This window comes from Tachysurus fulvidraco, chromosome 25 (assembly GCF_022655615.1).
Source record: "Tachysurus fulvidraco isolate hzauxx_2018 chromosome 25, HZAU_PFXX_2.0, whole genome shotgun sequence".
Lineage (NCBI taxonomy): Eukaryota > Metazoa > Chordata > Actinopteri > Siluriformes > Bagridae > Tachysurus > Tachysurus fulvidraco.
Genome location: NC_062542.1, coordinates 7,752,352 through 7,778,273, shown reverse-complemented (window position 1 = coordinate 7,778,273; position 25,922 = coordinate 7,752,352). Strand labels below are relative to the sequence as shown.

Genomic DNA, 25,922 nt, shown 5'->3' with positions numbered 1-25,922 from the left:
TTATGATGTTTTATATTTGTTGGTTTGTTTGTGTGTCTTGTTTTTGTCCACTAAACTTCACTTAAGATTAAGGGAACACAGAATTCATACATTGGATCTCGAAGTACAAAATATTCACGTTGAAAATCAATACTTATATAGTTGTGAATGATGAGATAGTTGTCAATCGAAACCAAAATTATAAAATAGTGGAGTACTGGATGTAAAAAAATTAATTACAGACTTATCCAAAATGAATGAATTTTATCACAGCAACTCATAATGTAAGTCAGTAATGTTTATGCCCCACACAAGCATATATGCACTTCCCTCAACATCATGGCATGCATCAATGCTCATGGACAGTCTGCGGTGCTTTGGATGTTCTGATTTGCACATTTGCACATTCCTGTGTGTCTTAATAATTAAGACTACAGTATAATGCAAATATGCACATTGCCTCTTGTACATCCCTGTGTAATTTTAATATTTAAGACTACAGTTTACTTTCATGCACATCATTTTCCATTCTATATTTAATTCTACAGTAATTCTTTTTCATATTTTATTCTTATATTTTTATTGTTTACTTTTATTTCATTCTTTCATAGATATATTTATGTATATTTTCACTTGTGTTGTATTTTTTAACAATTGCACTGTCCATGTAGCAGACCTGAGTCACATTTCACTGCTGGTTATATATGCTCTATATAATTGTGTATGTGACATAAAAATCTTGATTACTAGTGTCACAAAAGTTCTCAACTGGATTCAGTTCTGTGAAATGTGAGGGCCGATAAATTGCACCAATACCATAATCATCCTGAAACTGCCTACACATTCTGTCCACATGAGTCCAGGCATTGTTAGGCAGTAGGAACCCAGAGCCCACTGCACCTGTGTAAGGTCTGACCATGGCTGTGTGACCTTCCAAGGATATTCTTCCCTAAACCAACACTGATCCACCACCAAACTGGACAAAGTTTATGATATTGCACGTAGCTTAATGTTAACCTACGGCATCTCCAGGCTCTTTTACATGTGCTCAGTGTGAACTACTGTGAAGAGAAGGGGGTGCCAGTGGTGGGCCTGCCAGTTATGGTGTTCCCTGGCAAACCAGTTCCCACTAGAGGATATTTAGCTCTCATGCCACAATCAGAAAGTTCAGAAACATGCACACCAGTAGAATGCTGGAGCTCATTGTGTAGTGCTCTCACTGCTCATACTCACAGAGGAGCAGATACCAGTCCTGCTGCTGGATTGTTGTCCTTCTACAGCCCTGTCCAGCTCTCCTCGCATAATGACCTGTCTCCTGGTATCTCCTCCATGATCTTGAAAACTATGCTTGCACAGTTTGATGATGTAGCTCATGATAAGTTTACAGAAACATTCTGCCTGCCAATTTCGAAGAAATGCATCCAATCAAACTGGCAGGAACTTCACAATGCAACATGACAATGACCCAAAACACATTGCCAAAATGTGAATACAACAGTTTAGTGATGTCAGTGGATCCTTGGCTTTATACAATTATTGCAAACAAGAGTCTTGCAGAGTTTATGCCTCCATGATGCTGAGCTGATTTGGAGGCAAGAATGGGACTAACATCATATTAGGCAGGAGGTCATGTTTTAGTTCATCATGTGTGTATATATATATATACATACGTATATATATATATATATATATATATATATATATATATATATATATATATATATATATATATATATATATAATATAAAGATAAATAAAAGACCTAAAATGTTCATCACAGAGGATGTTAAAAGACTCACAATAAAGATTATCATATAATTTTATTAATTACTAGAAAGTTTGAATGATGACAAATAAATAAAGGCATGATATAAGCAAACCTTTGTACAACAGAAAAAAAAGGCTGTAACTCTATTGGCCAGTCTCAAAATATGTCTCTGCCACACACAAAAAAAAAAAACACCACCACTTACATCGGTGATAGACCACACAGTGTAATATGATAAATGAATCATCTACGAGGCCCTATTGTCAGTTATCAGTTTGGCTTTCTCTTGTCTGTACCCTTTTAGAAGCTGATTAACAAGGTTTAGTTCATGTGTCTGTTTAACAGGGAACAATGGGGGAAATGGGTTGCCCTGATACTCAAGAACAGCCATGGCAGCACGATCCAGGTTTTCCCTGTTTGGAATACGGGCCATCAGTGTATATCCACCGGACTGGTTTTCAAACCTTGGAGCAAGTACTTTGAAAAGCTTAGGAATCAGATCTTTCTCCTGGAAAAAAATCAACATAATAATAAATCCATTAACACATATACTTCCATAACACGGTATACTTTACAAATACTTCAGATAACATTTCTATGCTTTACAGTGTAACGGGTTTCACATGCTTTATGCAAGTGCACTGTGCTAGATGAAGTGAACAATAAACATACAGTACCTACCGTAAGCCAAAAATCTGCCATTTCCATTGACTTTTTGTTGGTATCTCCTTTTTTGGCATAGTCAATTAACTGGCAACACAAAAAAACAACAATAATTAAAAGACAGCTAATTGTATTAAACAAGTTAATCCTGGCCCACTATTTAGATTTTATTTTTGTCAAGTACTGTTCCAAGAGTACTAATGTTTAGTAGAACAGCACGGGGACGCTTCACTATTTATATCATTCCCTTGATAAAATTCCAGTTCTGGTAAACCATTGCTACTATGGACTGTCAGGTTGTGTGTGGCATTACAACACTCTCTCACTCACTCACTCATTTTCTACCGCTTTATCCGAGCATTGCAACACACAATGCATTATTCAGCTTCTGCATCTTTGGGAACTATTTCCACTTTGGCCTTTCCATGGCTGACATGTCAGTTAACCGACATTAATTTATTGATAAAACTGTCACTTGCATTTGTGCTGTTGTAAAATCTGTATTTGACGATAATCAATATAACAGCATGCATGCTTATGCAAAATTGCTTGACTGACTTCATATAATATAGGCCCTATTCACCCTTCATTAACTTGCACCTTGGGTGATAGCCTTTATATTTATTCACTGTACATATGTTTACATCTATATCTATATATATATATATTACATTCTGTACATATGTTTGTATCTATATTTACACTGAATGCTGTACATATGTTTACATATACACCTATATCTATCTATATCTATATCTCCACCAGGGAGTTCGGTCCGGCCCGGACTGAAAAAAATCTGCAATATGGAAAAAAATTATTTAAAAATAAAAAATTAATTTTCGGCGGAATTACCAGCAGATGGTAGTACTGAGCTTCAGGATCTGAGTGGCGTTTGGTTCTATCAGTTTACCTGCTTTTCTGTTGGCCCTGGCACCCTCATCAACATAATGTCTTTATCAAAAAAAAAGAAAGTGAATGCGAAACCCGTGCGGCCGGTGTGCATGCAGCAAGTTTTGGTGCTTCAGGAATATAATATTTCGGCACCACTATGAAACTCAGCATTAAAAATACAACAGCTTGCACGGAGAACTAAGAACTGTTTTCACCCGGAGCCGAGAGGCCAGTGATGCTGCAGTGAAAGCCAGCTACCTAATTGCTAGCGAAATCGCATTAGCATCAAACCGTACTGTGGGGGGGGGGAGTTCATCAAAAATTGCATGCTGAAGGCTGCCGAAATTGTATGGCCTGAAAAGCGACAAGCTTTTGACAATATTAGCTTGACGGGAAATACCGTGGCAGACAGGATTTCTGAACTATTGGCAGATTTGGACAGCCAACTGAAATGCAAAGTAGAGTAATTTCTGGCATTTTCTGTTGCAATTGATGAGAGTACTGATATTATGGATGTTGCTCAAGTGACCATATTCATTCGTGGAGTTTGAATTTTGTGGCACAACAAAAAATGTTGTGCATGTTTGGGACTACCTACCTTTGTGAGCAAGTTTTTTCAGTAATGAACATTAATAAAACAAAGCTGCGCTCAAAGCTCACACATAAGCACTTAAATGAGATTCTAAACTTGGCTGCTACTCAGGACATAATGCCTGATATTGATGCACTTGTGCAGAATAAAAGATGACAAGTTTCAGGGGCAAAATGATAAAATACGTTTGTTTACTTTAAAAAAACATACATACCTATGTATAAATTAACAATTTTTTTTACAAAGATTTTCTTTTTAAAACAGCTGCCACTTAAGATTTGAAGTTTGTGGAGTCAATCCATGTATTCAGAATTGGTTGCCGGAATTGGAAATTGGATTTTAAACCATTTCTATATTTTGATGTTTGATTTATGTTAACATGCAGGACAGTGTTTTTAAGTTCCACAAACCTGTGACTAAATGTTTTGTGCTATTGTACAATAACTGTCTTTAGTTTTTATGCATAATGCACTTGTTATGTTAAACTGGGTAAAATGTTGTTGACATTGCACATACTACTTAGGTTGTTCATAATATTTTTGTAAAAGGACAATTGATTTAATATAAAGATTTTTTATAATTTACTTATTCTTTGCACTAATACAAAGAAAAAAGTGGACTTATTGTTAGTTCTATGTAATTTTGCTATGAGTTTACTGGTCACACATTTAGAAAAAAACTTGAAATCATGTGTCCCACAATTATTGGCACCGCTGATGTTAATACTTTGTACAACCCTCTTCTGCCAACAAGACAGCACTTAATCACCTCCTATAACATTGAACAAGATTGGAGAACACAGAGAGAGGGATCTTTGACCATTCTTCTTTGCACAATTTTTCTACATCATCCGGTGTCCCGGGTCCTCTCTTATGCACTCTCCTCTTTAGCTCGCCCCACAGGTTTTCGATTGGGTTGAGGTCTGGGGACTGAGATGGCCCATTATCCTGCTGAAAGACCCAATGACGACCCATCTTCAGCTTTCTGGCAGAGGCTATCAGGTTTTTATTTAAAATGTCCTGGTAGTTCAAAGCGTTCATAATGCCATGCACCCTAACAAGGTTCCCAGGCCTTTGGAAGAGAAACAGGCCCACAGCATCACAGATCCTCCACCATACTTCACAGTGGGCATGAGGTGTTTTTTGGCATACTCATCTTTAGTTTTACGCCAGACACACTTAGACTGTTTGCTGCCAAAAAGCTCAATCTTAGTCTCATATGACCAAAGCACACAATCCTAGTTGTAGTCCCAGTACCGCTTAGCAAACTCTAGACGTTTACATTTGTGAGTGTTAGTGAGAAAAGGCTTTTTCCTTGCATGCCTCCCAAACAGCTTGTTGGCATGTAGAGAGCATCTGATGGTTGTTATGGAGACTTTGTGACCACTCTTTGATGCAATTCTGTGACAGTGAGCTTAGGAAAAATTTTTTACTTCTCTTACCATCCTCCTCACTGTGCGTTGTGGCAAGATAAACTTGGGACCTCTTCCAGCCTTGTTTGTCACTGTTCCAAATGTTTTAAGATTTAGGGCAATTTAAGGTGAGTGGCTATTTTCTTGTAGCCATTGCCTGACTTATGAAGGTCGACACACATCTGCCTTACTTGAATGGTGTGTTCTCTTGTGGAACAGGTGATTTTATAAAATATTTATATATTTTTTTTAAGTCATGGACTTTTATAAATTATTATTAACTTGTGTAAAAGGTTATATTTTTCATAATTTTTCTGTTAGAGATTATGCTTCTGCAAAAAAAAAAAATAATAATAATTTATTTGACCGTTTATACTTATACATTACATACTGGACATATGTTTACATCTATATCTACCTATATATCATGCTGTACATATGTTTACATATTTATCTGCACAATTGCTTGTCTTTGCACTGCATTTCGTTGCTGTGTACCTGTGCTATGCAATGACAAAGTTATCTATCTTTCTTTACAAGGGCCGTTAGGTCAATGTACGGGAAAGTTCCCGACTGATCAGACAATCAGATCCATGTGCTGTTACCTTTTCGGCGTAAAATCGAACCTCGTCTGCTCGGGCTCGTGTAGTCTCGATCCTCTCGTGCCGAACCAAACCTGTAAGGATGTTCCTCAGCATGTTTATTCTGGACTCAGGACCGAGGCCCATCCGCCGCGCCACGCGCCCGTGTGATATTAGCGCTCGAACACTGAGCCGCATGTCGCCTAAGGTACAATGAAGGACACCGTCTGAAACCTCAATGAGACAAATCCTAGATTTGGATATATCTATCTATCTATATATACATTTATATATATGCATATATTTGCATATGAAAAATATCAAACTTAGATATTTGGTATTTCTAAATCCCGTATCTATCAGCTCGGGTTTGTTTTACAGTATTGCTTTGGCGCATGCGCACTATTGTATTCTTATCTTCGTTAAGAACAACCGCTTGTGATATTACTGCTACCTACTGGAGTGGAGAGGGGATTTTCCCCCCTATTTATCTGTAGTAAAATGATGAACACTGGCAGTGATTTGTTTGAGTGATCTGGAATTTTGATTGATGATTGATGTTTGTTATCAATATAATCCATATTTCATAGCGAAATAATCTACGTTTACATAGGTAAAGCACATATCTGGATAGTTTTATAGACATAGATAGTTTATGTCTTATGTCCCATTATGCCCTTATGCCTGCTTTCTCTTTTGTCTTCTCCATTAGGTACACTTTTATAGCTAGTTTATTCAAAGCCTCTGTTTAAACTGTACAATGTACATCCTTTTAACGCCCTCTTTACATTTATTATTATTATTATTATTATTATTATTATTATTATTATTATTATTATTATTCCTCTATTTATAGTAATATATAAGTTATTAATAGTGTTACATACGTTATATTATTATACATAAAATAGGTATTTTCTTACATTCTTAATATTGGTACAGAATTTTATAACATTGTACTTGTTTATTTACATAGAATATTGCAATTTTTCCTCGTGGTACCACACTTTTATTTTGCTTTTTGTTTTAATTACCACAATGCGGGTAATATTCTTTTATCAGCTCGCCATCCCTTATTATTATTATTATTATTATTATTATTATTATTATTATTATTATTATTATTATTATTATTATTATTATTATTATTAATAGTAGTAGTAGTAGTAGTATGACTTTTATTTTGAAAAGAAAAATGCATTGACTTTCACCAGGAAGTAAACGCGTTAACTTGTCCATTTTTTCTGGAGTATCTTTTAACTTTAGGGATTTATTCAACTTCTACTTGAATGACTAAATATACGTGGGCGATTATTTGAAGATGATCCCTTTATGCGAGATGAACAGCTTTTATTTGTGGCATTGACACTAAAAGCCAGTGGATTACATTGTCACGTGGTGGCAACATGTTTTCATTCCAACTAATGAGTTTTGGGACTTTGCACAGCGTTGCATTTGTAATACGTTTATTTTTGGTTGCCTTTGGGATTTATCAGGATAAAACCATGGTGGTCAAATACACTGACATCGACTTTCATGTCTTTATAGACGCATCCAGACTTGTAACGCAGGTGAGTTCCTCTTTAGGACATGTGACTGACTGACAGACTGACAGACAGACAGACAGACAGACAGACAGACAGACAGACAGACCTTTATTGTCATTGTATAGTACAGGAACACAGCAAAGAAATGCAGTTTGGCATCTAAGTGCAAAGAAGCAATTGTGCAAATAGACAAGTGCAGATAAATATGTAGCATATGTACAGCATGTAATGTATAAGTATAGATGTAAACATATGTACAGCATGTAATATATATATATAGATAGATATAGATGTAAACATATGTACAGTAAAATATAATAAATATAAAAGCTATAGAACTGCGAGACATGCGGACATTGTTGAAAAGTGCAAGTAAATGGTTATAAGGTCATGGCATTAAAAAAGTGCAAGCTGAATAAACAAGTCCACTAAATATATATGTGTGTATGTATATATATATATATATATACGTATATATATATATATATATATATATATATATATATATATATATATAAGTTTATATATATATGTGTGTGTGTGTGTGTGTGTATATATTAGACAGGATGTACAGTAAGGTATATATAGATGCACATAGATAAAATAGTGCAGAAGTATGTAAGGCACATTATGTGTAGAGAATGAGGAGTATAAAAAAATACAATATGTAATATGTACATTGAAGTTATATACAGTATTATTTTTGACATGTGAGATATAATGATAAAACCACTCCATTAAAGTCTAAATATCATTTTATTTTTGGATATTTTCCATAGTTTTTGAGCACATGTACAAATGTTTTTCCACTGCGTTTACTGTATTCTAATGTTTAAGGAATTAAATGCTTTGAAACAGTTTTTGATTCTATTCTTCATGCTTTCATAGGGCGAATCCCCATACAACAGGTCCACCTACAGGTATACACCGCTCCTGGCCTGGATGTTATCACCTAGCATCTACTTGACCTCTCATTTTGGGAAACTGCTCTTTGTGATTTGCGATGTGCTCTCTGGTTGCCTCTTATACAAAATATTGACACTTCGAGGTTTATCCAGTGATGCAGCCTGTCGTTTCTCAGCTCTCTGGCTTCTAAATCCTTTACCAATTGGTGTATCAACACGTGGGAATGCTGAAGCACTGTTGGCTATTTTGGTTTTGTCAACTCTCCTGTGTTTACAACTGAATAGACATTTTACAGCAGCATTTCTCTTCGGTCTCTCTGTACATATGAAAATATATACAGTAATATATGCCCTCCCCATTGGCCTCTTTATATGCAATCACAAGGAATTGAAGAAGCATTACACAGGAATTTTTAGGGTTATCCAAAGTCTTTTTAGTAAGGATCTGGCTCTGTTTGCTGTTATTGCAGGAGCTGTGTTTCTTGGACTGACCTTGGCATTTTATTGCATGTAAGTATGAATAAGGTAAGGGGAAAAAGAAAGAATATAGCCAACTTATCCAACAATATATGTGGCAGTTTAGAGGAACTGGGAATTAAGCTCATTTTGCCTTAAAGTATAATATTAAGAACTACAGAATTTCTAGTATTAAATTTTGTCAAATGTCTATACATTGAGGAGTTGGAATAGACCCTTAAAGTCATACCAGTACAGTTTTCTATTGTTTCTTGAATATCATATACAGAATACACATAATAGAAAGAAATGTGCAGCATACAGTCCTTTTTCTGAAGACCACAGTAGACCTTTGGTCCGCATAGCTGTGGTTTTACGCTAGATGCTCTTCCTGAAACAACTCACCCATGTTATTCCGACTTGGGACCAGCACTGAGTGCAACCCCCCAGTGGCTGTTTAGGTTTCCTGCCCAGACATCGAACATGAACCACAGCAGTGATCTTAACCACTGAACCACCAGAGAACAGAGAGTCATGTATGTACAAGTTCTAAAACAAACATTACTCTAAAATATAAACAATACAGTAGTCACTTTGGTCCAATTGTAGAAGTACAATTCCTTACACCAGTTGCAGAACACAGAGTCAGTGTTCCTGTACTACCTGCTGGATGGCAAATGTGAGTGCCAATACAAAACACCTGCATGGATCTTAATGTGACTTGTAAACCATCAAGCTTGGAAGTCCTGTAGAATTTCTAAGTACAGTGGATTAAATGCTGCAGAATCTTATTTCCAACTGGCACACGTCTATACAGTATGCTCTCTGGGGTGCAGCAGTAACAGTTGACCTGGCTAAAAGTGCAGCCACTGCTGTTAAGGTTCTGTTGTTACAGTTCATCTGAAATGTAGATCAAGAAAAGCAAAGCTGATCTTTCACCAAAACATAGCTGACACATTGGTCTTGACGGATTGGTCTTGCCACAAATAAAAATGCATCTTTTGGTGTTTTTGGTGTGTGACATATAAAAGATTTAAGAACAGATTTAAGACAGACAAAAATATAAAGATAAGAAATCTTATGCCACCCTTTTAGCACAGTACTTTATGTCCAGTGATGTCATCATGGCTCCTGTCTCAGATGCTCCCTGTGTAGTGATTAGCTAAAAAGATGTTATCTATAATAAACTAGATAGACTAAATAACCAAATGTATGTTGTTAAACATTACGTTTTAAATCTAGAGGCATTAACACAGACTTGCCTTTGCTGTTGTAACAGCCTCCAATCTTTTGGGAAGACTTTCTACTACATTTTGAAAAATCTTTGAGAGATTTGCCTATTCACCCACAAGAACTTTAGTGAGGTTGCGCAGTGACGTTGAGTATGAAGGTCTGGCTCTCTGTCAGTTTTCCAGTTATGGTGTGCAAAGATTTCACAGTTTGCATCCTGGGAATGTGTAATTTATATTGTGGGAATTTTTGCCTCATGTCTTGCCTTTCATGTAGTGCTGTGTTCTAAGTAGGCTAAATGTAGTGACAATTAAAGTTAGAGAAAAGAAAATGTCAGATCTATTAATATTCAGTCCATTAATATTTAGCTACAATTAAATGTGATAAATATTACCCCCTAGTGGTCAGATTTATGTGACAATAAATTTGTTTTTGTTTTTTGTACAAAACTTGATTCAGACTATATAGATCACCTGTCTTTTGTTAAACCTAAGTATTAAATTTCTGTAAATTCTCTTAAAAATTTTAGGTATGGCTGGGATTTCCTTCAAGAAACCTACTTCTACCATCTAACAAGGCGGGACATTCGTCATAATTTCTCCCCATACTTCTACATGTTTTATTTAACAGTGGAGAGTGAATGGAGCTTTATTCTGGGTCTAGTTACCTTTCTTCCCCAGGTTATACTGTTGCTCTTTACGTCTTTGGCCTTCTATGCTGACTTGCCTCTCTGCTGCTTCCTCAACACAGCCCTTTTTGTCAGCTTTAACAAAGTCTGCACCTCACAGGTAACATGATAAACTGTAACTTACATAGCATAATGTTTTATTCTTCTTTTATTCTTAATGTGCTGAAAAAATGGTGAATGTAAGTAACTGAAACTTCATTGCATAAAATATGTTAGAAAAAATCGTATAAAATTTTAATATTTAGTAATAAAATACATTGAAACATTGATGAATGCATGATATTCATATTACACAGTTAATAATACAACTAATAACAGGGAGTAAAGGTTTTTGTGGAGGTTCCACAACATTAAATAAACTTTATTAAATAAATAAAGGTCAGGAACTGTAGCCTTTTCTGCTACCACTATTATTGAATGTAAGATGGATGAATTCACCCTGGATTAAGTTCAAATCAGTTTAAATATTTTTGAAGTAAACTAAAATAGTGAACTAACGTTTTTATAGAATTTTTTTCTTTCAAAAACTTATACCAAATATCTACCATTAAATAAACATTAACCCACGGTATATTCAATCAATTTATCTATGCCTAACTATAATAAAACCCACAAAATATATTTTTAGTGTAAAATTATTCACTGAAATTATTATTATTATTATTATTATTATTATTATTATTATTATTATTATTATTATTATAGAATTTCATTGATTTTATTTCAATTAATGATTTCTCCCAAATATTATATAACAGAGATTTACCTTTGTTTTATATCAGCATGTTTACAGAAGGTTTTCTTTACAACGTTTTGTTGCAGTATTTTCTGTGGTATCTGTGTTTACTGCCTCTGGTCCTGCCACACCTGAGACTCACAGTAAAGCAAGGAATTGGGCTATTGCTGTTGTGGTTTACTGGTCAGGTATTAAATATATTTATATTTTTTCTTTATCAAATGGCATGCTAGTATGTTTAGCAGTTGTAGTGAATTCCGTCTTATTCTGAAAAAAAAATAAACCGCTTGTGTTAGCTTTAACCCTTACTGGTTAGTAGCGGTTGTTTGATATTGAAGAGCAAGCTAATGGAAATATCTATTGAAAATATTCAGACAATCATTTTACATGTAATTTGAACCAAATGTATGGCCATGAGTATTGCTGAGTAAGTATACTGTCATCAGTATAATGTAGCTAACATTAATTTAGCATGTTAGCTAAGTGTTCAGATTTGTCGCTTCTTTTAAGTCTACTATGTTCCAGCTAAATATCCTCCAAACTGCAGTCTAATTCAGTTCCTAATTATTAGATGAAGCAGACATAATAAAGAGTGAAGTGTTGGAAGAATTGTCTCTGTAGAATCACTAATGAGTGCAGTTTTCAATCATTTCTCTTTTACAGATTTTGAAGTATGCCATAAGCCTTTTATTATTAAACACATGCAATAGATTTGCACCTTGTTTAATTCGATAGACATGCCATTTGGAATATCCTTTATGATATTGAATTATAAATTGATTATTTGGATACATGCAAACATGGCGACTAACAAAAATAAATAAAAATCTTTCTTCTTCTTTATTCTTTAAAAAGTTTCAGATTTGTAGAGTTTTTAGATCGTCACAATTTTAGTAGAATTCAGAGCAAGATACTAGGATTCAGATACTGTAAATGAAAGGCATAGTTGAGTCACAATTGCTCAATATTGAAAACAAATTGTGTTTGCTTTCCATTGTCTTAAGAAAACTACTTTAGAAGTGTATTTTGATGGTAGTATACAGAAAAATGTGGTGAGTTTTACATGTTCTTTCTTCATATTCCCTTCATAGGGCTTGTGGTTGGCACCAGCTTACTACTTGGAGTTTGAAGGGTGCAACACATTTATGTACATATGGTTTGCTGGCCTGCTGTTCCTCATCATCAACTCATTCATAATGGTCCAGATAATCAACAATTACATACCAAAGACAGTTCAACAAAAAAGAAAATGAAATAAACACTGGGAAATAAAATATGAAAATGAATAAATGAACAAAAAATTAAGAATAAGCATTTTAATATGTTTATTTTCTTATTTCTGCATCTGTTGTCTATCAAAATGGCATTAAACAAATGTATTTTTTAAGAAGTCACGTTTGCAGTTTCATTTATCAGCTATAAATTAGTAGCACATAGGCTCCAAAGGCCAACTTCCTATTTTTTTCTTATTCCATTTTTTTAGGTCTACTAAGTGTATTTGTATTCCATTAAGGGTGTAAAGTATAGAGCTTAGCAGTGAATGTTTAACAGTTTAACAAATGAGAGCAGAGTGTGTATTTTTCAGGAAAGACATACTATTTGGATGGCTGTAGGATTTGTCCTAGTCAGTTGGCAATAAGTCATTCAAGGCACCATACATTACTCCATTTAATTTTTGAAAATTTCTGGGGAGAAAATTTCAGAATTCTTGATTATCATAAATCGGGGGACTTAGTGGTTAGCACGTTCGCCTCACACCTCCAGGGTTGGGGGGTCGATTCCCAGCTCCGCCTTGTGTGTGTGGAGTTGCATGTTCTCCCTGTGCCTCGGGGTTTCCTCCGGGTACTCCGGTTTCCTCCTCCGGTCCAAAGACATGCATGGTAGGTTGATTGGCATCTCTGGAAAATTGTCCATAGTGTGTGAGAGTGTGAGTGAATGAGAGTGTGTGTGCCCTGTGATGGGTTGGCACTCCATCCAGGGTGTATCCTGCCTTGATGCCCGATGACGCACAGATGAGATAGGCACAGGCTCCCTGTGACCCGAGAAGTTCGGATAAGCGCTAGAAAATTAAGGAATGAATGTTTTCCCATACGAGGAATTTGTTCTTGTACAGGAGCTCCACAGTGTAAACAGAATGGCAATGATAAGAAATGAACACATATATAATAAAGACAGTTGTATGTACAATGGAAAAATGTGCAAATTGAAATATGTATCTGCAAATTGAAATATAAATAAGTATGTGTAAACAACATAAGAATAGGGTTTGTTCTGTGTATGTTAAGTGTTCATCAGATGTGTGTTAAGTGTTCATCAGATGTGTTTTAAGTGTTCATCAGATGTGTTTTAAGTGTTCATCAGATGGATTGCCCGAGGGAAGAAACTGTTCCTATGTCTCATGCTAACAAATAAGGTTGTTAACTGGTTTGTGCTCTTGTAACAGAATATAATTTTAGATTAATATTTCTACTTAAAACTCATTCACATGGATCTATAAGTTGTATGCTGGCAGTGCTGATGTTTGGATAGGAATTGTAGATGATGGATTGTGAGTTCAGCAGCAAGTGGTGAAGAGCTGCCAGAAGTGTGTAAATGAGAAGTGATGCAACTGGAAGACTATGAGCAGAGTGGTACTGGGTATGGCTATTCAGCCTGCAATGGTAGACGTGATGCTGCCGCAAGTTTCAGAGCAAGGATGTGAGCGTAGCCTTGTATAAATTTACATGAATGGCATTTGGCAGGCGCCCTTATCCAGGGCGATGTACATATGGATATCTTATTTTGGCTTAGTTTAAGAACTATTCAAGGAATCTACATCATGCTTCCCCATTGGGTTGTTTTTGTCTTTCAGGTACACATACATTGTGAATAAATACATTATTTTCTTCTTACCTAAAAAAAAAAAAATTCAATAAACAATTGTTTTTCACAATTTCCAGATTACTATTTTGCATTTAGGAGTGTTAAGGTGCATATTCATTAGGTCAAAGAAACATGCAAAATATGTTTTTACACAATGTTTATTCATTCAGATCCAAAATTCTAGGAAACCACAGAAATAGCAGAAACCCACATTTATAATGTTAACTTCTGTGCCACTGTGCAACTTAAGTGCATTTGGTAAAGTTTTTGTTTAATAGTATGACTACAATATTTAAAAGAGTGCAATAAACAGTTTATCATTATACAGTACATACAGGTCAAATATCAAGATTCTGATGGATCAACAATTACTAATACCTAATGCAAATATTAGAATTATTCTATCAAAAGTATGTTAAAAATGAGAACAAAAAACAAGCAAACATGACAACAGTTCATAAAATACACATTTAATACAAATGTTTAATTAATAAAAAATAATTCTTTCCCATATCCTGAAACGTAAAGATCTGTAACAATAAATGCCTTGCATATCTATCATGTATAATTTGACTTTTTTAAGAACCACAAGTGTTTGCTAGAGGTTTCATCGAGCATCGTTGATCTTTGGTTTATCAGTGATAACAAAGGTAGACTTTACATGGCAGAGTGTCATGTTATGTTACTGCATAAAGACATATGGATTAGCTTTGGGCTGCCCAAGATTCATTATGGAATTTGGCATCATATTCCATTGCCCACCCATCTGTTCATATTCATTTTCATGCCAGGGTGGAGACTCCATAGGCTCACGCTTGATGGAATGAAGCAGCCCTTGTCCTTTGAACTGATATCCAAGTTTGTAATCCTGATTTATGAAGCCCTTGTGCTCCATAGTACCAGCATTGTAGCTGTCTATACAGTTACTACTTTGACTACTGCAGAGTGGTTGTAAGTGTCCTAGCCTCGCAGAACGGGGATATTCTGGATCTTTATCAAGGGCACACTTTACAGATGGTGCAGTTGTTCCAAAGGCATTTGAGTACTGGTTACTGTACAGTTGTCCATTACTTCCTGTGTTTTTTTGGCAGGGTATATACTGTTCATAGTAACTATCTTCTGTTTTCATTTGCAGGCTATCATAAGAGCTGAGATTATGCTCACGTTCCGTCCAAGCCTGATCATAATAGTCACGATCGTTTTCTGCATCAGAGTCTTGCTCTACCTTGATCGGTAACTCGGCTATCATATGCGCATCATAAACTTGTCTTTGGACATCATAACAGCTATTTTCACTTTTGTTGCTGTCCAAATAATTACCTTCCACCACTTCTTGTGGAGGAAGACTCCCATAGATCTTTGGAATATAAAGCTCTGTCGTGCTGTTGTAGTACACTGGGGATATTTTGTAGGGCTTCCCATTGTGACCGTGCTTGCTTACTCGACCACCAAGCAACATGTTGACGCTATTACCATTGCAGAACGGCCCATAAGGACCTCTGGGAGGCCATGTTGTATCAGGGGCTTTCTGGCCAACTAAACAGTCTCTTTTAAAAGGCTCTTCCTTACTGTTGTAGTCTTCATTCTTGAATTTTACATTTTCTTTGGAAAATGGCGCCCTTGATGTAGGGTGAAGTAAAGTGGCTACTGGAATGGAAGAATTCAGAAAAAGTGTTTCTCTGCCTTCGTTCATCACTGAGTGCTTTCTCAAGTGCTCTTCTCTGTCACTGTAGGTGAGAAAGTATTAAAAGATTTTAGATTTTGCTTACATTATAAGACACACTGCTTCATAAGAACACATCTGTGTATACCAGCAATTAATTAATTCATTAATTTTTTTTCATGAATTAATCATAAATCTAAATTAATAACAAATGTGACTTTGTAGTCTAAATTATGCAAGAACTCAAGATAAGACAGTGAGGCATACCTATGATCTAGAATCATGTTGTTGCCTGTGATTTTGTGCTTTCCCTTAATTATTGTGTTTTTTATCTTCATCTCTGTGATTGAGGACAAGAGCAGAGGCCTGGCCACACAAAACAGAGCTAGCTGCGGCGGTAAGATCGTGCCAGATGCTGTCGTCTTCTTCTGTCCGTACAAGAACTTTAGATGTCCTTGGAACTGCATAGTCTTTTTAAAAAAAAGTAGATAAATGTGTTTATCTTCAGAGAACATCCAGACCCACCAGTTTTGAGTTGTTTCAAATGAACCGATTCAGACAGACCTCTTAGTCAAGAACCAGTCATAATCATCAGATAAATTATAAACTGTTTCATATTGAAGGCTAATTTATAATTGTGGTATCCTTTTAAAGTAAATGATTCTCTGAAAGGTTTAAATTTACACCTTATACATTCTCTGATTTAGTTGTAGAGTGGAGTATAAATATAATAAATGCATATGTCAATGTCATCTTGTGTTTCTGAGAACAATCTATTTATTTCAAAATGAGAAACTATTCACAACATGATTACATCAAACACAACTATTTAAATATTAAACTAAATTTAGATTTAAATGAAAAAAACAAGCTCTCTCTTAGCCGGATTTAACTTACAAGAAACCCTGAGGTATTGTCCAGCAGACAGCGCACTCTGGAGATGAAACACCGGTTAAGGAAGGAAGAAAACTCTGGAGGAACTCCATCATTATTGTGGGAGTGAAGTAAACTGCTAACCACAAAATCATCACCTGTAAAGTAGACAATAATAAAAATAATAAAAGTTATTATTTAGGGTCAGCTACTGTTATATATATAAATTGTATAACATAGTGAGTTTTGTGATGTACAGTCCCCCAAATTATTGGAACAGTAAGGCCAATTCCTTATATATTCATTTTTTCTACACATTTGTGTTTGAGATAAAGATTTTCCCGATATATAGATTTAAGTGTGTTAAAAATGGCACCTTTGGTTTTGTAATATTCTTGTCTAGAAGTCAATACCACTTAATGTCTGACTGCATATACGTCTCTGATGATTGGCTTGACCAGTCTAAAAACTTTCCCCTGATTACATCCATTGATGTGTTAGCAGTGTGTTTTGGGTCACTGTCCTGCATGAAGTGTAATTTGCCAGGCAAATATGTTCCTGTAAACATCTGAATTAATTCTGCTGCTACCCTATTGACATACTCAGTAAATTTTAGAAACCCATGCCAGACCACACTATGACATTATCACCATTGTGAGTACATCCTTTGTTTTTCCTCATGTTGGCTTTCTACTTTGGTAAAGGTTAATCTTGGTTGCAGAACTTATCTCTGAATTTCTTAATGGTTTACAGTCTGGCGTTGTGATGCTTTGTCTTCGGGTTTGGCCTGTACTATTTTGTTCTTAAAATATTATTTGAAAAAGTGGAATGCAATGCCTTCACCTCTGGCCTATTGGAGGTTGTTAATGATGTCACTGACTGCTGTCTTTGGGGTTTTTTGGTTGTATATTTGTATAGCAAAAAGACATAAAAATTGGCCTTACTGTCCCAATATTTTTGGAGGGCAGTGTAAATGCTTAAAATACAACTTAGAAAAATACATTACAAAATTAATCCAGGTAATTTTGATGTAATTAAATGTAGCATACCATTTCCTCTGTCCTGATCAGGGTTCACTGAGGGATTCATGGACCAGTGGAGCTGTTGCCTGAACTCCTGCCTATCATCTATGTGAATGTAGTCAAAGAAGTTCTGATGCATCACATCAGTCTATGAATAGAGGAAAGGCAAAAGGATTGTAAGGATTAAACTGATAGTACTACAGAGAGAAAAAAAACTTGGGAGAGAGGAAGCATAAGTTTGACTTATGAAAAGAAAAAAGTTGACTTCCAAATGCACTAGATAATCGAATCTGAATAGAATTCCTGTTGTCAGAAAAAAATACAAAACAAAAAATAAAAATAAAATAATAATAAGAATATTTGCAGTGGTAGCTGAAGTGGTTAATTAGATCCTTGATCAGAAAATCAGGGTTTGAGCCCCAACACTGCAGCCAAGCTGCCACTGTTGAGCCTTTGAGCAAGGCCCTTAACCCTCTCTGCTACAAGGATGCTGTATCATGACTGACCCTGTGCTTTGACCCTAACTTCCAAAGTTGGGATATACAAATTAAGAATTTCACTGTCATGTAATGTATATGTGACAATAAAAAAACGACAGCTTGCTAAAACACTAGCCAAACATAAATACTCTTTCATTTTTATCAAATTTATCAAATTTCTATCAGAGTTTATAGTTTGTCAGGTTAATTATCATATTATTATCAGATTCCCGAGTGAAAGTTGCATAGATAATAATCTAAAACTTACTTGGTGGAAGCCCAGATAGTCCACTATAGTAGAGGAAGTGTAGAAGACCATTCCATCACTGCTTATAACCAGCGCAAAGCCTGTTAGGGACTGAACAACAAAATAATAATAATAAATACAGTATTTTACACCAGTTCACTACTTGTATGTTTCACATATGGTTCTGAAAAGTTGTATAACCAAGCATGATGCTAGTTGCATTTGCAACTAGTTCTATGAACTGAAGATAACTGAAAGAGTGATCAGAATCATCTGGATACCTTCTGGTGCATGTCAAGACCTTCAATAAAGTTTACTAGTTGAAACATCATAGCTATGCTGATTTGTGCTATTATTTGTGTATTTTTATCTTATGGGAAGTGTTCACTTTCTGGATCACTAGGTGACTTCCTGCATGACTGAGACACTTCTTTGTGACAAGGGTTCACTAAATGGTTTGATGAATATGAAAATTATTTAGATCTTATTCAAAGTTACCCTTACAATCTCTGTAGCTCTACTCAGCTGAACACCCAGCAACAACAATTTTGGATGATTCTCAAAACCGTACCCTGAGGAGCAGTGTGCAGGGTGAAAGAAGGAAACTGGAAGTAGACTAATAAATAATAATACAGAATAATAATATACCCACTCACAAAGTGCTACTTTAATAGGAACACATTACTAATATTGGGTAATTAATTTTATTAATCCTAAATTTAATTTATGGGTTTGTGTTGACTCACTTTAAAAAAAAAAGTTTTTATATTCTTTAATTAATGGCACTAATATAAAACTAATTTTTTACTAAATTTATCATGGTATCCTTAGTCCATGTCCAATGAATTAACATGAACCTGTATTTTTAATAAGAGACTCTCGATACTAGGCAGCAGCTAAATGAAACATAAGCATATTAAAAATGAGCAAATCTTTTAGAAATCATTTAAAAGTGCATTAAACACATTTAGGGGATTTTTTTGAATATCGAATTTCTCGAGTAAACACATATGAATGATTTACAAATAAATCTATTCATGTTCAGCTTGATAAATGAATGATAAGCACAGGGAGACTGCCCGAGAGCTTCTTGTAAAAGCAAAAGCAGCTTATATTTTAGGATGTTTATACGTCCTTAAAAAAACACGTAAAGGAGATAGTGAGTAGACAGTGAAACTTGGCCTCTGAGTATTATCATCTGTTACCAGCATTTGTTTCTACTGTGAGATGATTATCGCGTGAGTTGAAGTGAGCTGTGGGCCAAGCCTTGTCACCTCCACTTTAATATGAGACAGAGCAGGTCAGCAGTGTGCTGAAAAGCCAGAAACTATGAAGACAAATTCTAATAACTTTGTCTGTTATGATCATCTTATTTAGCTGTACACATCATGTCATTGTGTGCATCTCATACAGTGTATGCGTTTCTGTAGTAGCTCAGTAACTGTCTGTTGTGTTAATGTTGAAAAAAGTATAGTTCAGTAATTTTTTAGTGTGAATTTTTTTTAATGTACTAGAAAAGTGAGAATTCGTAAGATTGTCCTGTGGGAAATCAAAAATCTGGACTTTAAGGGTTTAGAAGACCATCCCTATCTTCTATTCATCTACAGCTGTTTCTTATTATAACATGTTTATTTTGTTTGTTTCTTTGTTTGTTTATTTGTATTTGGATTTATGATTCAAAATAGAATACATCTCTTGATGATCAAAAATGTTCACATCGTTGGTAAGACTTTAACAAAGCATCACCAGATGCATTTCAAAGTCCTCCAAGGAAAAGGGTGTGGTGACTTCTCTTCACTCCCAGAAGGCCACCAAGAAGATGCAAAACTTTACCACAGCCAACAGAAAATCTGTTTAGGACTAAATTTCACTGTATCTGTGAGCAGCAAAATGTCTCTGATATTGCTGGCCTTTGTATGAGATAGAAGGAGCCTTAATTTACACTGGGTGCAACACTGGGTTCACAATTTACACTGGGTTCACAAGAGGTTAGCCAAACCTTACCAATCATAATTAAGAACATGAATAGAAGAAGGCATGACTATGTTCTCTAGGGGTATGTAGAACAGACCCCTGGTTATTGATCCACTTTTATAATCTCAGCAAGACTTCTTGTAATACTAATAATGATAAATGATTGTTGAAGACCTCCATCACAACAACTAATAATAGATGACACAGATGTTAAATGCAATTCAGTCTTTAAAATGTCAGCAGTTACACTAACTAAAACAGACTCCCATCACTGAGCTCAAGATATATCACAACAATTATGACCTCCACATTGTTAACTATTTTAAACTATATAATGTTTACTTTTGAGAAAATTATCAGATTAACCAATCCATCCACCAAAAGTAAACGAAAACATGTCAACAAGATTTTTACTGACAAGGACATGGAATTTTTGTCCCAAGGGTCCCTAATTTCATATCGTGTTGGACTACTTCTTGGCAGGTTGTGAGTTTGAATCCCAGCACCACCAAACTGTTGAGCACTTGAGCAAGGGCCTTAACATTGACTTGCTTAGTTGTATAAATGTAAGTTGCTCTGTATAAGAGCTTAAAATGTAACTGTTTGCCTCAACTGTCTGTAGTTCAATGGTTAAGGTATTAGATTACTGGAAGGTTGTGAGTTCAAATCCCAAGGCCACCAAGCTCTCACTTTTAGGTCCTTGAGCAACTCCCTTTACTGCTCATATGCACAAAAGATAAAAATGTAAGTTGCTCTGGATAAGGATGTCTGCCAAATGCTGTAAAATGTAATGCTTCTATAAAATTAGCCTCTTAATAATCTTAAAATTCCACATCTCTCTATGCCTGTAACTATAAACATGTATTGATAGTAATGAGTATGTGGGAAGTTAAGTAAGTTATCGATTAACAAGTACAAGGACCTAGTTTATAGAAATATGGACATGAGATACCTCCAGCAGCAGTTCACTCTCAGAGGTAAAAGGCAAAACTGACACAGTTTCCTTCCTGATGTCATTGATGGACGGAAGGCTGAGGGGCTTCATCAACTGCTTCTCTTGACTGGCTGTAGAAGAAATATAGAGCAAAGGAATTATTCATACAGAAAATATTTCTTTAATTTTGTATACTATAATTCTTATACTACTATTTACTCTGACAATTGGCTGGCAAATGGCATAAAAGTAAACTGTTGGAATAATACTAGTAGGTCTGAGAATGTCTTACTTATTTTAAGCATTTCCTTTTTTTTACATGAAGTTTGAAAATGACACCGCTCATGTTTAGCAGATTGGAAAAAGGATGTGATGAGTAAATCTTGTTGAAATTATTTTAAACAAATTATTGGAGGAAGAAAAATCACTATAATCATGGTTTTATTCTTCAAATCATGGAAATGGACAAACCTAAACACCATTGTTTTTGCCTAGTCCCATGTTATGCTTGCCTGTTTGTCCAGGGAATTAAATTAAAAAGTGATATGTAAGTTAATTAAAAAGTACATAGCCAGAGCAACTTTACACCAATAATAAAACTACTGACAGATGAAAATAACATTGCTTATCTAGTTAAAATGGCATATCCCAAGGCATTGGATACATTAGGCAGCATGTGAACAGTCACATCTTAATTTTGAAGTAAGGATCTGAGTGACCAAATTACAATGACCAGATGAACAGGTCATAGCTTCTTCAAAACAGCAGGTATTTTGGGGTGTTGACAACTGGTAAATTGGAAACAATGGCATTTTCTCAAAGTCAGGGTTGATTTTTAAATTCTGCTTTATTTTTACAAGGCACTTTCTGGTCTAATCAGTTAAACTTTTTTGAAGGTTTCTAGTTATCATCGACCAGTCTGAGTGCTCATGCTGACCCCTGTCCACTGCTGAATGCACCTTCAGTGGGCACATTAGCATCAGATCTAGACCATGGAGTAACATAAGAAGGTGGTCTAATTGTTCTTATATTATGTGGATAGCCAGGTGCATGTGCATTGCTCAACTGGGGGAGAGATAGAATCGGGATACACTATGAGAAGAAGCATGCACAGTGCGAGCCAGTGTGAGGTCCTGGGCAGTAATCTGCTGGGAATCCCAGCAGGATGTTACTTGACATGAACCGCCCACCATTGTTGCAGACCAAGTCCTTCATGACAATAGTATTCTCTGATGGCAGTGGCCTCTTTCAGCAGGATAATGTGTTCAAAGAATTAGCGTGGCCTCCAAATTCCCTGGTTCGCAGTCTGATCAAGAATCTGAAGGAAATGCTGGACAATCAAGCACAATCCATGTAGGTCCCAAAACTTATAGCATTAACACTTAAAACTTAGAGGTTTTAACAGATCTACTGCTAAAGTTTTGGTGTCAGATACCATAAAACACCTTCAGAAGTCTTGTGAAGTCTGTGGCTCAACAGGAAAAAGCTGTTTCGGTGGCACAAGCAAAACCTACAAAATGTTAGGCACATGGTTTTAATATTATGGCTAATCAGTTTATCTTTATCTATTTCTGCTAATATCTCTATGAAGTATGTGTTTGTGCCCTAGAAAAAATAAGTAGAAACATTTAGCCACACTACATTTGAACAGTAAATAAAGAATGCTATTTACATTTTGCTTGGATAGTATTGGAGGACTTTTTGGACAGCATTATTTTATTTCAGTTATGTTTCACTTTCATTATCAATGTATACTGAGATGCATATGTATATTTAGAAGTACATGGAAGTTTGTACATTCTACTTGGTTATTATTATTATTATTATTATTATTATTATTATTATTATTATTATTATTATTATTATTATTATTATTATTAATTTAGTGTTCATATTTATAGTGTATTTATTGTTACCTTATTATTTCAATTTCTTTTAATCCATTTAATATATTTAAGAAGAGTCAAACAAGGCTATGTGTTGTATTTGGATTTGCAATGAGAGAAATACTTTTAAACAGTTATTAAATTTGACATGCCACTTAGCATTCAGATTATTTTCCCTTTGATGTATGTACACTCTAACGTTTGAGTACGACTGTGTCTCTGGGGAGGACAAAAGGTTTATTTCTGTAAGCCAGCTCTTCTTATGAATAGTCAATTGCTAAATAACCCTCCTTCATTCAAACAGGGTTGGAAAGATTGGAGCAGAGCGAGACAGAGGCATAGCTAGGCACAGTTTTTAGAGCTTTGAGTTGGCTGACCGAAGTGCTGTTGTCACGCGAACAAGCCTCTTGTCAATCTCCTGGTGTCCCTGACAGACTACTGGCACCCAGCCAAACCCTTGCGTGCAAGCCTGTAAAGCCACATTAACAGTAAAAAAAAAAAGAGCAAAAAGCTCATAACAACAACAGCTGTTAAATATTGATGACTACTGGCAAAGCATGTGTGCTGTTTCCAACAGGTTAGGATTAAAAAATGTCATGCAAACTAATTCTCTGACATTTGCTAATGAATGCGTGTGGGTGTTTTTTCTTTCTTCTTTTTTCATTTTTCTTTCTTTTTTTTTTTAACCAACTCATACTAAAGACATTCTTAGCACACAAGAAAAGTATTTTTTTCTTTCTCTCACTGACTGTTTCTCTTCCCTACTCTTTAACTGACAAAAATGCCTTAGTCATACAGAATGTAGCATTACATTATTATAACTCCATAAATTCTATATAGAGAAATCTGAATTCACAATTCACATATAAAGTAAAGATATCTAGACATAAACTGGCATGTACACTTTTAAGTGGTATTTGGTCATTTAAACCCTGTGTTTTGTATTCTGACATCTTGAGATATAATTACATGGCACATCGAATGACAGACAGACAGAAAACATGAAACCTTTATGCCTGTACCGCCTACTGACAGACACATCAAAAGGTAAAATGATCTAAGATTAATCCAACATAAATATTTGACAGTACAATATCATACATGATTTGAGTGATAATAGAAATATTAGGCAAAGCTAATCAGTTTCCAAATAATGAGTAAAAGCAAATGAATAGTTGCTGCTGTTCTGGTTGAAAAAGAATAGTAGCACACAAACACATGATATGACTTCTCTAGTGTTTTTCTAAAATTCACTGATAACCGAATATATTTTTCATAATGGTGGCTTTGTGAGGCTTTGTGTACAATCTGGCACTTTCATCTTTTTCAGATACTCTGGCTTTCGGGTAGATGCTATGATGAAACGCAAGGCTTAGGGTCTGACTTCTGGCTGTGTCTATGCAGCTGTATCCTGAGACATTATGCAAAGCACAATAAAGCCTGGCCTTGATGTGTGAATGAAATGACCACCTGCATCTACATAACAAAGCACTGGAAAACTGGCAAAGGCTCACATTCCCAATGCTGATGGTGTGTGTCTGCTCTGACAGACAAACAGTTCTCCCACTTCTATGTGGAATGTCCACTTCACTTTTAACAGTTTTTATTTGTTTGTTTGTTTTGTTTCACCGGTAGCCTTTTCACAGATTGCAATATTGGCGTGTGTTAGCTGACGTAGTAAATGCAACATAGTGAAAGAAGCATAAGTAAGTGTACAAATCTACTTGTGAACCTTTTATGAATTGAACAGATTTGTTATAGGTAACTAACCTTAAAAACTTGGCATCAATATCTCATTAATGTAGTTCATTTCTAAATAAAGGAAATATGTAATTACTAGCTTAAGAAGTTCTAAAATATCAGCAGTCAGTGAGATGCAGGATCACATGTGGTAGTGATTCATTGAACTTCTTTTCACATGCCAGTAGCAATTATTGTTACCACGGTAATGTAATTCCAATAGAGTTCAGACATTCATAGGTTTCATTTAAATAGCAAAAAGGAAACAAAGGCAGCATTTTTCCGACGCCTCGTCTCTCTTCCACTTTTTCAAATAACTGAAAAACAACAGACAGAGATGACCTTCATCCTTCAAACTCCAACCAAATCTTAATTTCAATGTGATTCTTATGGTGAATTGCTATGTGAAAGCAATCAGAACTTTTTTAGGGGAAAAATGAAAAGAAAAAAAAACTAAAACACTAACCTTGTTGTGAAATGTGTGCACATCCTTTTATATATGGGATGTGGTTATGCTCGGAAGGAAACTGTCAATCTTATGCTCAAAAGAATTTATCATACAGCTGTCATCAGTGTAAAATAAAGATCAGCTGTTTTTCTTATCTTCAATTCAAACTGATAGATCATGATTTATAACATAAGGTGTCATTGTATGATATTATTAAAAATTGGTACTGTCATAAAGGTGTTTCATGGCAACACTATTAATATACAAAGACTGTTTGATGGTAGATTTTGCCTAAAAATAGGCTCCTAATTCATTTCAGATGTGCTTGTATGGCACACTTGTGTTTA

At 35.3% G+C, this 25,922-nt stretch overlaps 3 protein-coding genes across 8 annotated transcripts in view; 1 reads left to right on the top strand and 2 right to left on the bottom strand.

The window, feature by feature from the left end:
- Positions 1-1,780: 1,780 nt before the first annotated feature.
- On the bottom strand, positions 1,781-6,346 carry mrpl17 (mitochondrial ribosomal protein L17). Its single transcript, XM_027172515.2, has 3 exons — positions 5,910-6,346; positions 2,429-2,497; positions 1,781-2,255 (listed from the first exon to the last, which is right to left on the bottom strand). The coding sequence occupies exons 1-3, from the start codon at positions 6,081-6,083 to the stop codon at positions 1,995-1,997; spliced, it is 504 nt and encodes a 167-aa protein (XP_027028316.2). The 5' UTR covers positions 6,084-6,346; the 3' UTR covers positions 1,781-1,994.
- A 735-nt stretch (positions 6,347-7,081) lies between these two features.
- pigm (phosphatidylinositol glycan anchor biosynthesis, class M) lies at positions 7,082-12,837 on the top strand. The gene is made up of 5 exons (XM_027172514.2): positions 7,082-7,456; positions 8,321-8,847; positions 10,553-10,811; positions 11,534-11,635; positions 12,539-12,837. Exons 1-5 carry the CDS (start codon positions 7,292-7,294, stop codon positions 12,698-12,700), a joined length of 1,215 nt encoding a protein of 404 aa, XP_027028315.2. The 5' UTR covers positions 7,082-7,291; the 3' UTR covers positions 12,701-12,837.
- A 1,612-nt stretch (positions 12,838-14,449) lies between these two features.
- The window catches only part of LOC113659608, a 20,031-nt gene continuing 8,558 nt past the window's right edge, over positions 14,450-25,922 (bottom strand). For all 6 annotated transcript variants that reach the window (XM_047808350.1, XM_047808352.1, XM_047808353.1 and 3 more), the window contains exons 4-9: positions 21,520-21,632; positions 18,615-18,704; positions 17,895-18,015; positions 16,870-17,003; positions 16,240-16,442; positions 14,450-16,036 (exon numbers count right to left, since the gene is read on the bottom strand). In XM_047808350.1, the coding sequence (XP_047664306.1) occupies positions 14,992-16,036; positions 16,240-16,442; positions 16,870-17,003; positions 17,895-18,015; positions 18,615-18,704; positions 21,520-21,632 (1,706 nt within the window). In that variant the 3' untranslated portion in view covers positions 14,450-14,991. The remainder of the gene's footprint in view (positions 16,037-16,239; positions 16,443-16,869; positions 17,004-17,894; positions 18,016-18,614; positions 18,705-21,519; positions 21,633-25,922) is intronic.

Excerpts from the sequence above, each read along its gene's own strand:
- mrpl17 (XM_027172515.2), bottom strand. The coding sequence starts at position 6,083 with ATGCGGCTCAGTGTTCGAGCGCTAATATCACACGGGCGCGTGGCGCGG. Across the intron at positions 2,498-5,909 it reads TTCGATTTTACGCCGAAAAG|TTAATTGACTATGCCAAAAA; the intron begins GTAACAGCACAT and ends TTGTGTTGCCAG. Across the intron at positions 2,256-2,428 it reads TGGCAGATTTTTGGCTTACG|GAGAAAGATCTGATTCCTAA; the intron begins GTAGGTACTGTA and ends ATTTTTTTCCAG.
- pigm (XM_027172514.2), top strand. The coding sequence starts at position 7,292 with ATGTTTTCATTCCAACTAATGAGTTTTGGGACTTTGCACAGCGTTGCA. Across the intron at positions 8,848-10,552 it reads ACCTTGGCATTTTATTGCAT|GTATGGCTGGGATTTCCTTC; the intron begins GTAAGTATGAAT and ends TAAAAATTTTAG. Across the intron at positions 11,636-12,538 it reads TGTTGTGGTTTACTGGTCAG|GGCTTGTGGTTGGCACCAGC; the intron begins GTATTAAATATA and ends TTCCCTTCATAG.